Below are 13,363 nucleotides of genomic sequence, written 5' to 3'. Positions count from 1 at the left end.
CTCCGGACGCGCAGGCTCAGCGGCCATGGCTCACGGGCCCAGCCGCTCCGCGGCATGTGGGATCCTCCCGAACCGGGGCACGAACCTGTGTCCTGTGCCTGCACCGGCAGGCGGACTCTCAACCACTGCGCCACCAGGGAAGCCCATAATTCTATAATTTTTATAAGTGCGAAGTTTAAAAAATTTTTATTTCCCTAAGGAAATAAGCGTAGTATTCTATAAGGTGTGCTACAGATCAATTTGAAATATTTTGGGATAAAAGCCAACTACCAAAAGGAAGATAAATGAACATCTAAAATTATTGTGGTGAGCAGTTTTGTTAAACTTGGAACACAGAAATTTATCTAGTAAGAAGATGCCAATTCAAACTTGGGGAATCTGAGCTAAGAAGAGGGAATATTAAATTCAGAATTATTATTTAGTCACCCAATCACCCAGTCCCAGCCCTTCTGGGTAAATTTCAGATAGCTAAATTTACCTATAGAGACACTGTAATCCAGCTATATCCTACAAAACTTCTAAATTGGTTTAAAATGCCAGGGCCAGCACGGCTGCACCAATCAAATTCAATTTTAGTTAGGCTAATCCTAATTAAGTACACACATACAGGCCAACTTTGGGGTGAGAAGAACAAGAAGAAGTATTAAAAGTTCGTCAAAAGAGAGGGGAGAACGAATTTGAGAGGAACTCGATGTGGGTAATACAGCTGGTTTCTTTATATTAATAGTTATGAGTAGTAAAAAGAAACACAGAAAATCAGGATTGGCGAATACACCTTAATACCTGCTACTATAGAACAAATTACTTAGGAACTCATTACTCACTTTGTGTTTACTTGTGAAAGACGCTGAAATTTATTTTCAGGACTTACTATGAAGCTTTACAAGAGCATGTATGTGTGGGAATGGGCATAAACAAGTTACTGCTAATGACTGATATTCCTAATTTAAAAACAAAGTCGTTTATTTTCTTCATTTTTTCTAAGTCTTTGTGACCCCAAAGGAATATTAGATATTAAACGTGTAACAAAATGTTGGAAAATTTTCTTTCTGCAAGACGTTTCATAAGCTCTGTATTACACAGATAACTAAGCAAATAAATTGGCTCCATTCTGTGATATTTTGGGAATAGAGCCAAGGCACCTATTTATTAATTTACTTATTTATTTATTTTGCATTGGTTATAATGTTTTCAAGTAACAAAAATAACTATTAAATTCACAGACTATTAAAGACCCTGTAGTGTGACGATACAACAGCAAGCCTTAATTCTTTTCTTTTCTTCCTTTTAATTTAAATGTTCCATAAAATAGCATAGAGTATAGACCAACATTCTCCAAAGTGTGTTTTATGGTATACTAAACTGAAATACTCTAAATGAAAGAAAGGATTCATGGTCAAATACTTCTGAGACAAATTGTACTATATCCTGTCTAGAAAATTCACGATATGTAGGAGCATGTTAATGATGCTGAGAGTTCTATGGTGAAGACAGACAAAACTTGTTTAACTTTCAAAACCCAGCATTTCTCAATTTATTTGATCACTAATCTTTTTTGTTTTTCCCCCTTTATCAAATGGAATTAGTGTTCCTAGAAAATACTTTGAGAAACATTGCAAATAGTCTCTTTTAGTCCGTTTCAATGCTGGAGTCTATCCCAGTAAAACACATATTTTTAAAAATAGCTAGATTGGAAAGACAAATACCCATTGGTCAGATAAAACTTTGAAGCTCAATAATAAAAAGATTTCAATATTAAATTTTGGAACTTAAGAACACTTACATCCACAGACAGCATTTACATCTGAAACAGTAAAATCAATTCTGTGTTCATATCTCAGTTCTGTATTCTACCCTATTCCACTGGTGCTGTTCAAATGATATACCAGAGTAATCATATGCAATATATTAAAGTCCTGGGAGGCATACAGGAAATAAATGGATTATAAAGACTTTTCTATGCTGGGGGACTTTTAAGTCATGATTCGTAAAACAGAAGATGTCATTCAGTAGGAACTAAGGAGACTAATAAGTACTTAAAGTAGAATGTGATCGGAACACATTAGTGAGCATTTTTATTTTTAATAAACAAAATGGTCTATTTTAATAATTATTCTAAATCTTTATGTATATAGAATTAACTAGATTTTTGTTTTATATTTTAGCCAAACTTCTCTTTAAAAGCATAATTAACCTTTTGATTTATTCCTGTACCTAGAAATATTAACAGATATAACTAGCGAACTTTTTATTACTCCAATATAATTTCATTATATTATTCTTACTAAGTAGGAAGAAAGTATAATGCCATTTTTCTGGTAACATCTCACAGGGCTGGGAAATACAGCCATGGGTTGTAGGGCTTTTTATGTTTAAAAAAAATCATAAAATAATCATTTCTATATAATATCTATCATTTCCATCTACAATAGAATTCTATTCTTTGAGGCTGGCCGTAAGGGTACAGATGTAAATATGAGCACAGTTTAGGTTGAGAGTCCCTACAATGTTTACAACTTGAATACATCATATTTATAAAAAATATAAGTTATGTGGAACCTTTTTAAAAAAACTGATTCTGACAGTGTCACCTGACAGTCCAAGAGCTCAACGGCTTTAAAAAGTTTCTCTAGAAGAGAAAAAGTCTGAAACAGTACTGAAAGAGAATACAATATATTACAAAATTATGGCAAACTCTTCCTGAACCTATGGGGTAACAGGCTGAGTGAGAGTATGGCCTTGGCCTCAAAGCAAGCCTTGCATCACACCCCCCCGGAGGGCGCTGTTCACAACGCATCCTGTATAAATGGTGCCCTCTGCAGTTGTGCTCTGCAACGAGGCTGAATCAGGGAAGTCTCTATTGCATACTGACTGTGTGACTTTGGGGAAGTTATTTAACCTCTCAATAGCTTAAATTTCTAATTTATTAAATGAAGATAATACGAAGGACATATATGATAATCCTGTTAGCATATGATGTCTTAGAGCTGCATAGTAATTATGATGAAAATTTGTTTTGTTTTGCTACACATTTAACCATCAAATCAAAATGATCATTCACCTATTATTTTGACAAATATTGAGTGCCTTCTCTATGCCAGGCATCAAGGACACAGAAGTGAACAAAAGATCTAAAATCCTGGCTCTCACGTAGCTCATGTTTTAGCTCTGCAGAGAAACATGTAATAAACAAAAAATACAAATGCCAAGTGGAAACAAGTGGTATAAAGATAAATAAAGTAGCTTAAGGAGATACAGAATGTCAGGTTCTGTGTGTATTTTAGATAGGCTGGTCTGGAAAGGCTGCTTTGATAAGGTAATATCTGAGCAGAGGCCCAAATGTACTGAGAGAGCGAGAGTCTTGTGAATATCTCTGGAATGCACTCCAAGGCTTGGAACTGGTGGCAGGGCGCTGAAGCAGGGTGTGCTTGGCGCGTTTCAGGACTGCTAGGAGGCTGGCGTGTGTGAAGATGGCATGCACAGGAAGACGGGAGGTAGGGGTGAGAGGTGGAGTAGGGCTGTGACCCAGATCACAGAGGGCCTTGTCCACCGCAGTCGGGTTCTGGGTTCTATTCTGAGTAACACCGGAAGTAAAAAAGGGTTCTGATCAGGAGTGAAATGATCCTATTTATATTTTTAAAAACATACTGGCTGCTTTGTGGATAACATACCTGGGGCATGTGAGCAGACTAAAGCCTCAGTCAACATGATAGGTGTTCTAGATCAGGGCACATGCTTGTAATTTAAGTAATTTCCCCCCATCTGGTCCAGGATTGATTCTAAGCAAAGTAATGTGACAACAAAGAGGTCTTTTCAGTTGGCCCACAAGTTAAAATTTACAAAGAAATAAGCTTTAGAAAGTGAAAAGCACTGTTTAAATGAAAGGTTGATTACTAGAGATCAAAGCTGTTCCACTTGGCTTTTGTTTCAGCTGAATCAACAACTAAGCACAATCTGGTTTGCTGATGGGTCTCCTGACCCCACCCCAGATGGTTGAGATTTGTCTCATTAAAATCAAAATTAAAAATGGGTACTGAGTACGTAAAGTTTAAAAAAAAAAAAAAAGGAAAATGGATACTAGAAATAATTTCTGAGAGTAAAAGCTTATGGCTCTGGTTTTAGCAGAGTGTAGAAAATGTGGAACAAGTGTTTTAAGATCACAGTGTAAAATTCCCGTACCTGTTGAACTAGAAATACTTTGCTGAAAAGATGTGTTAAGTATTTGACATACTAGCCAATGACCATTAAGTGAGCTCACCTATAAATGGGATGGAAGCCAAGGAATCACCGGGTGGACTGGTACTTGAGGCCTTCCTCTCCTCCATCCTTTTTATATGGACCTCTCGGCGAGCATCGTTAGGTAGCCAGCAAGTGGTGTCTGACCCTGGCTCTTGGTCATTCACTGCCAAGATGTAAGATTGATGCCTTAAAGGCTGCGGCGTTTGGCGACCAGATGGAGGTTTTTCTCTTAGGATGACAGTTTCTTTATCATCTACAGCATTTGATTGCTGAATTTCAGCCTCTTGTAAATTTAAATCTTGATTCCTTTGAGTGACGGATAATTCCAAATCTGGAGTGCCAGCGTTCTCACTCATCGGAGGGGTGGGCTTAACAGAAGCTCCGGATAGAGAGGGGGGTTTCCCAGTGTCCACTTGGTGATCAGGGGCACTTTCAGTCCTTAACCACGTCTGCTGATTCAAGAGACTGTTTTGATGCAAGTGATTTACTGGTCTTTGGTCTTTGATGGAAACAAACGAGTTCTGGCTGGAGGGTGGTTTTGTGACGTGCGTAGGTGCTTTCAGAGAATTATTTCGGACTTTCACAAGAGGTGACCTGTCTTGTGAAATACCTCGAGGCTGGGACATTCCGCAGGTAGTCTGAAAATTTCTGTTGGGCTGCAGTGGTTTCAGATCTGCTGGAATTCTTTTAAACTGAGATACCAGTTCCACCCCTCTGCCACCCACTCGCCTGTTGTCGGAATTCACAGCACTCGGAGCCACTGTAAAATTGGAACCTCGGAAAGATTTGTGAATTTCTTGCTGCCTGTGCCTTTCATAAATACCTCGCCGATCATCCTGTTCGGTAAATCCACTCCACTTGTAAGTCTGCTTTCGTTCTCCCTTTCCATCGGGTGGTGGACATTCAGAATGGACGTTTTCTAAGGTTTCACCCTGTCCCTCGATAAAATCCCACGAGCGAGTTCTATGGTTACTAAAACTAATAGAAGGAGATGTCAGCGCTCCTTGAGATGCACTCCTTGGACAGTACTTCATTAACACAGAGTCCTCCAGCCTCTCCTGAGACACGCTGCGTTGCCGGATCTGAACGGACTGGGGCACTCGGTCCTGAGAGGTGCTCCGACGTCGTATCTGCAAGGCAGCGCGGTTCAGTACCACCTGGTTATAATCTGTTGTGCTCTGCGAGGCTGCTCTTAAACTATCTAACCTTTCTTGAATTGTCCGACAACCCATGTGCAACCGCCGGTTATCAATATACTCTTTGTAAGTTTTATAGTTTTTCCAGTCTATGTGCTGATGGGAGTTTGGAGAATAGTGATTGACAGATACGGGAGGAGAATCCACAGCTGGAGATCTGCTGCTCGCCAGTCCTTCTGAGTGTCCACTGTAATGGCCTGATTTAAGTAAAATGCCAGAAGGTTCCAACGACCTGGAGCCGGTCTGATGGATTAGATGGGACGTGGGAATCGAGGACGGTGGCGATGTGGTTCTAGATGCTGTTTTGAAAGAGGTCTGCTCGTTCCTGCCATACCTCACTTCCTCAGTTCTGTGGGAGGGAACCTTGTGGTTGCTTCTATTAGGTAACAAATCTATAACCTTCTCAGAAGGTACAATGACGGTCCTTACACTTTCACTGCAGACACACACTGCTGTGTTTGACTTGGCCACCTCTGGTGGTGACGGAGGCACTTGTATTTCCATCCTGTAGGCCCTGCCGGGCTGCGTCAACACGGGGGAACTGGTCTGCGGTTTGCTCGTAGAGGCGTCTGGAGGAGCTGTTTCAGGGGGCTGCACCGGGGCGGGAGGGGCGGGGGGCAGCCAGGGGTAGCAGACCGGTGGAGGCTCAGGTATGTTGCGGGCATTGCCGCTGTAGGCTTCGTTGCCCTTCAGGTAGGCATCTTGAGAATACGCCTACATGAAGATGAGAGAAAGGGGTCACTTCAGAGTCATCAAAGGAACACTTGTTTCCATTCTTGCGATGCACTACGTTATCTTACGGTGCCCTGCTCTTGGGTGGCCTTCACTAAGGCATGCAGGCAAACACAGTGTAAGGGATGCCACAAATTCAGAAAAGGGCTAGTCTCTCAGAAATCAAATAAATTGTAGAACTTGCAAAAAATATAAATTACAATTGCCTATTTTCTCAAAAGACCTGAAACGCACCAAACTCCGCCCCGCCCTCGCCACCATTAATTAGATACGGACGTCTTGCTTCTAAAAATTTCCCCTTTCAAGTTTTATGATTTCTTTTCCCCAGCAGTTGGCAGGTTAAATGGCTGCCTAATAAATCTCAGCAAAACAAGACTCTGATCTTTCGCCAGAGTGAAGGCGAAAATATTTAAAATCTTTACCAAATACATCTTCACTTTAGGCAATGCTGCTATCATAAATAATACATTGAACACTGTCTGGCCAATTAATGATTACTGAGTTGCTAAAAATAATCCATTTTGATAAATTAAATCCTCCAACAGCCAGGAGAAATAGAGAATATGCAATTTAAGAAATTAAGTACATATTAAACGCATAAAATATGAAAAAAGGTAATTCATCTTCCTGTATATAATTTATATTTTTTTATTTTATGGTAACGCAAAATTGTATTGTACAAATTTATTTGGTCTCTTTTACCTGTTATAAGGAGACATTTCTCTATTACTAACAGGCAGGCATGCAGCTCCAATTATTTTTCTATCAATTGTTCACGAAATTATCTAGCAATGTTTTTTAAAACTTAAAAATAACAAATTAAGTAACAAGACTCTATAAAACAGAGCTAACTGATGTAATTCAGGACTGTGTTCAACAGCTGAGACAGTTAGGTGTGGTGTCATATTACATATCCTCCCCTAATCAAAACAAGCTTAATTCAAGGCTAGCATCACATCCTCTCTTTGCATTAGACAGCTTGCAAAGCTCAAGTGCAGCCACAAACATAACACAACAGCAAAGTACTAGGAGAAGAGAGAGTGTGAGATGCTTAAAAAAATACAGATGCAGATAAATGTTATGTTTTAACACCAGTTATGCACAGGATACAAAAGAAAACCAAACATAAAAAGAAAGAAATAAAGAAAATAATATATCACAAACACATTCTGCAAATTAGTAAGATTAACACCATGGAGAGAGTCCTCTAAGCAAACTTACAGTTTTAATAGATTGGCTTATTACAAATCTCTACAAAACATGATTTATAAAGCAAGGAAATGGCTTCTGTGCAGTTCTTACCAGAGCTGTGACATCCTTTGTAAATTGTAGCTAGCAGAAAATAGGAAAACATAGTAGAAGCTGCTTACTGATATACAGACAGAATCACGTTGTCATATTGATGCTGGAAAATAGCAACCTAAAAATACATCTATACTGATTCCTCTGGAAGGTACCAAGAGAAGTAAAGGGCAGTGAGGCATAAAGAATAACTTCAGTATCCTTCTGAGCGGCTTTTGCTCAGGCTTTTATCTGGTTCTTATTTGATTTGTCTACCATTCTCGAAAGCAAAATACATCTGGTGTCATGCATTCCTAACAGATATTTCCTTCAATATGCACTGCTGTCTGATAATGTGCCACAAAGCTTCCCTTCCGCAAGAGCAACATTGATGCCTCTCATTCCCCCCGAGTTTCTTCCATCTCTGCTTCCAGATGACAAAACGAATGCTCTATCATGCATTTAAAATAGTACAACCTCCTCCTTCCCCTGTAAATCAGAGCATAACCACAAGCTGTCAGCTGACTGCAGCTGCCTTTACACTAGGATTTGGAACGAAAGAATGACTGTTTTATTAAATGGGTTTCCCTCAAAAATTAAGATCTTCCAATGCTGTACCTTTTGTCCTATTTTATTAAGCTTATGAAAATAACTACTGGATGGACATAAAAGAATATTACTTCCAGAGTAATTCTTTTTAACTTATAAAGACTATTATAGAACCTAAACCAGGATGCAGTGAGAAGTGAAAGCCCAGTAGCTAAAAGAAAACATGCATGCCATAGTATTTCTAAGGTATGGATACAGTCAGTCAAAAATATACAGTTTGGCTATGTGCCACTGACATAACAAGCTTCTCTTTTTAATGCTGATTGTAGTAGCACCAGCACGTTCCATGACAGGAAAGCTGTGTGTGCATGAGTGGGCTGGCTGGTACAGTATTTCCAGAGCGTGTCTGTGCAATTTCATTAAGCATCACCTGAAAGGGGTGATGTATTCCTTGTGCTTGATGATGCAGGGGAAGTCTGGCCGGTGGGCTTCATGACTTCTCAAGGCCTCTACTACGTTAACGTACATTGTAAAACTTGATGTGAAATTACAAACTTATTTGGCCACGGAACCCATTTTTTTCCTGGGGTTTTAACACAATCAGAACTTCTGCTGGGAAATGCTGTTCTAGAACTAATAATTTAGAGATACCTCCTTTATTCAAATTTGGGGAGGAATATTATCTTTTAATAATAAAAGTATATGACCAGAACTATTAAATACTTGAAAAGGTATTTGACATACTTTAGATATTGCTAAGATTCCTATATAGTGTATATTCACGGGTCCCCACTTCTGGGTAAAATTATGGCAAAGGGGTCCTTAAATATACACACGTGGACCATGCATTAACAGTGGACTGACTAAACAGAATACCTTACACATACAGTACTACTGTCTAATGCAAGCAGATATGGTTGAGATACAGTATGAATTCATTCAGTAGTAGTACTGAATTTCCTCACATAGCCTCTCAGTTCATGGATGCTAAAAAAGCTTGTTTGTTTATCTATCTATTTAAAAGTTTCTCATTCTCATAAAGTTTGAGAACCAATACCATTTAATTAACATCCATGGGGAAATCAGCAGTGCTCCAAAGGCCACTGTCGCTTGGTATGTGTTCCAGGTAAGTCACGGGAATAAACTTCTACGGCTATGCTGAGAGGTGCGGTACAGACACAAATTATCTCCAGAATGAGTGTAGGGATGTAAATTAGGAGTAGACAATATGACAATTTTAAGGAGTCCCCTTCTCCCAGGATGCCTTTAAGTGTTCCTCTAGAAAACAAACTGCCTACAGAGGAAAGCTTTAGACGGGGCCTGTGCCAACACTGGGGTGGATGACAACATTCAACTCTTTGAGGAGAACATGGAACCCATCGATAAGGTTTTACACTTTGAAAACGGAATTTTAAACTCCGTAACTTGCTCATAGCTGTGTCTGTGGTGTGCTTTCTCTTGAGTCAGAAAGTACTCAATCTTTCACTGAGACACCATGGTCAGACATTTCAATGTTTTAACTACCCCCGGGAATCTCTGAATCGTCAATAGGCACCAATTACACAGTACAAAATATCACTTAATTTTTATATAATGATGTCAATTTATATTCTTTTATAATGACATCAAAATCATCCTGTATTAATCAGTTTGCCTGAAATGGCTGGCCCAGAAATTTTTGAAACCAATGTCATAAGAATTGCATATTTGGCTCATAATGATTTTTATTTTTATGTTTAAGTCCAAATGGATACTTCATAGTATTGAGTTGGCCAAAAAGTTCATTTGGTTAATGAATACGTTGTTGAATAAAGTTCTTGGTGAAAATGGAAAATGTGTCATTTTTACTTAAAACCGAACGAACTTTTTGGCCAACCCAATATATACCCAGAAGTTTTGATGGAATTAGACAACACTCAGATTTTTTTCCGACTGATTAGCACTTGGGAATTCAATAGGATATGACAAAAAAATCTTTAGCCATTTTTTTTCATTAGGCCTTTTATATATCACTCTACATTTTTTCTTGAATTTCCTTTACCCTTGTATTAAAGTTTTATATCTTATAGTAGCTTAGTAGTTTAAAAGTTAATATTTTAAAGTTCAAGCCACACCTAATGAAAACGGAATAGTAGCAGCCCTGTCATGCCTACAGATCCAAAAGGTTCTTTAAAGGGGGAGTGGGGTGAGGGGAGGTGAGTAAGGAAAGATGCCTCACGGAAGTCTTCATTGGGAATTAGAATTGTAAAGAGCATTTAAATAAAATGTAATGTTAACAGTCTGGATCTTGACTATATGTATAGTGCCTAACAGTAGCTAAATAGTCCTAAAATAATCTTTCAGTTCAGTTTTAGTAGAATTGCATCAAAAGCACTATTACCATACCTGTTACTATTGCGATAGTATTACTATTACTGTACCATATTTACTGTCTAGTAAACAGGAAAAACAAGCAAAAAAGTGCAGAATAGGGCTTCCCTGGTGGCGCAGTGGTTGAGAGTCCGCCTGCCGGGGCAGGGGACACGGGTTCGTGCCCCGGTCCGGGAAGATCCCACAGGCCGCGTAGCGGCTGGGCCCGTGAGCCATGGCCGCTGAGCCTGCGCGTCCGGAGCCTGTGCTCCGCAACGGGAGAGGCCACAACAGTGAGAGGCCCACGTACCGCAAAACAAACAAACAACAAACTTCAGCAGCCACTGCTATTTCCTAGCTCTAATTGTTTTATTCTGCTGAACTACAAAATCAATTGAGGAAAAGTATTATTTTCCTGAATGAAATTTATTTTATCATCTTTTTACCCTCCGCAATATCTAAGCTTAATAAAGGAGTTAAGTACTCCAGTTAATTTGTTTTCTTTCTCAAGAGGAGAAAGATATTTTAGGATAAATGCTAAAGATTTTCAACTATATAGTTTCACTCCCTCTCTAAGATGCTAACATATTTTTCCCTTAAGGTGTAGACTCTCTCTCTTCATTGCGAACATTACTTCTAATGGAATGAATGGATACGGTTAAGAAAACTGCTCGGTAAGTTAATTTATAGACAGTAATGCTTATTGGAAAATTAATAAACGGCTTTCATAAAATTTCTGACCTCATAGTTTAAAAAAAAAAAATCTAATTCCTGGGGATATGTACTTGCACCCTGAGGTTTGGCTTTTGGTTGAAGGAGTATCTAGAATGCAACATTTGGGCAAACAAACTCCTTAGGAATCTCATTCCAAATGACAACAATAAGAGTTTACTGTGGAATCAATAAAATATTCTCATGTTGCTTAACTGTAAAAAATGGACAATAGTCTCTCTTTTTTTGTTTTTTTTTTGATAAAATGTAGAGAAAAACAGAGGATTTGAGGTTTTTTTCCCTAGAATCTTTTAAAAAAAGTTTAATCCACCTCCATCTTTAAAGAATTTTTATTAACATTCGTGACTATAAAACAATCCACATATTTGAATAAATAAAACTCACCACTTGGAGAATGTCTTCATCTTTTGGCATAACACTAAGTTCCAATGTGGTATCGCTGAAATTGAATAGACACATACTATTTTAAGGGAGGCAGAAGTATACAAGAAAGACATAAAGGAAAAAGAGTTAACTCACAAGTGTTTTTTAAACTGCTTATGAGTTTAATATGGGGGTTTTAAAAATCTTTACATTTCAAATCCGAATCATTAAAATGAAAAGAAGTCATTTATATATATAGGCTAATTATGTACAAAAGAGGGCACCCTGCCGTATGTTTGAGCTATTCGTAATCAGTCACGTGTTCTTTATAACATGTTTCTAATTTAGAAACATGAAGTATACTACTTATATTGAATACTCCTGGAACAAAACTCATCAATATATAATTGTGTATAATTTTCTTTCAGGTCACAGAACAAATTACAAATTTTTACCACAAATTCTCTGTTTATCAAGTTAAAAATATATTAAAAATAATCAGAGAACCCTCAAATTTAACATTTGAAGCAATATTAAACACCCTAATTTTGAAATATTCCCTCTTGGCCTCAAAGGGGAAGGAAATCAGAGTTCACCGTCACAACCATCAAAATGACTCCTTATTTTTTAAAAACCATATAGCATCTCAACAATTTACTTTCTTCTCCATGATTTAATTTTAGAGCCTTTACAGGAATAGCTCAAAGTCTCATTTTATTTTGGTAATGTAAGTGTCCTGTTAAAAATAATAGAGAAGTTTCTCTAGGTTTAAAACAGTTCAAAGGGATAAATTATACCGAGTCCTGTGATCTGGAATTACACTTAGATACGGCAAGGAGAGCAGCGCTATCCCCAGCAAGTGCTTCAGTATCGACCCTAACAATATCAGACAGATTTTCCCCCAATACAATCAAGAGATTAAGAAACAAACAACAACAAAAACAAAAAACCCCAAATCTAATAATTTACTGGTGTCTCCATTTGAACCCTTATTTTTAGGTTCATAAATGCTGAGAGAATAGTAAAACAATTAGAACCACAGGTTCAAATAAATTCTACGAAGAAAATATGTAGGTACTTGTATTTCAACATTTAGAGTTGGTAGAAAATACATACTGATGCTTAGATAAATTCTTCTGCAAGGATACATTTTTACATTAATACACTGCAGAATCTCAATGGCTTTGTGCTGCATTAATCCATTTGCTACCAACTGCAGACAAAAGGAACACAATTTTTTAAAAGAAAAATAAGATCATGAAAAAACAGTATTTATTTTTCAAATTGCTTTATTGGTTGAAAAATTAAGACTGTCATTCCAAAGTGTTATTATTATCCTGAAAGATGAACTGCACCAGTAACAAAAAAGACAAACAAACAAAAAAAATTAATGTGGATTTTGAGGAAAACAAAGATTAAGTTATGGCTGTTTGGAAAAATAGTACTTTTAAAGAAGACATGTTAACAAATACATTAAAAAACCCTTAAATTACAGGCTGACAAAACATACTGGTATATTTATCATGATCTAAATTATTTTCAGTAAAAGAAAATTTGGGTGGATCTCCCCACTGCCTCCGGGGAGGCTTTCAATTCTTCACCAGTGCCCAGGTCTCCTCAATATTTAAGATCAAATAGGGATCACTGTCAGGAACACCTAGAATCCAACAGTAAGGAGAATACTCTGAGATCAATAAATCATGATCACATCACCTAACTGTAAAAGTGACAACATATTAGGGCATTCGTGTGCATAAGTTAGATTATAGCATGAACAGCTTTAGACATGGTTAGAGGAGCTTGATAGAATTCTTCAGAAAATAATGAACCTCAATTTAATTATAGACAGGTCAGTATGGCTAATATAAAGCAACAGATCATCCAAAAGTTACTGTATTTGAATCTGGGAAGAACCTCGTGTA

At 37.7% G+C, this 13,363-nt stretch overlaps 1 protein-coding gene across 6 annotated transcripts in view; it reads right to left on the bottom strand.

The window, feature by feature from the left end:
- ARHGAP21 (Rho GTPase activating protein 21) overlaps positions 1-13,363 on the bottom strand; it is a 133,966-nt gene that overhangs the window by 28,238 nt on the left and 92,365 nt on the right. For 2 of the 6 annotated variants that reach the window (XM_028495520.2, XM_028495521.2), the window contains exons 7-9: positions 11,463-11,517; positions 7,470-7,499; positions 4,259-6,149 (exon numbers count right to left, since the gene is read on the bottom strand). In XM_028495520.2, the coding sequence (XP_028351321.1) occupies positions 4,259-6,149; positions 7,470-7,499; positions 11,463-11,517 (1,976 nt within the window). Of the gene's footprint in view, positions 1-4,258; positions 6,150-7,469; positions 7,500-11,462; positions 11,518-12,557; positions 12,630-13,363 lie in introns of those variants that run through there. The other 4 variants (XM_024129670.3, XM_024129671.3, XM_028495522.2 and 1 more) reach the window with 3 other exon arrangements.

Source organism: Physeter macrocephalus, chromosome 11 (genome assembly GCF_002837175.3).
Source record: "Physeter macrocephalus isolate SW-GA chromosome 11, ASM283717v5, whole genome shotgun sequence".
Classification (NCBI taxonomy): Eukaryota; Metazoa; Chordata; class Mammalia; order Artiodactyla; family Physeteridae; genus Physeter; species Physeter macrocephalus.
The sequence above is the reverse complement of the archived record's forward strand: the minus strand, read 5'-3'. Positions and strand labels throughout refer to the sequence as shown.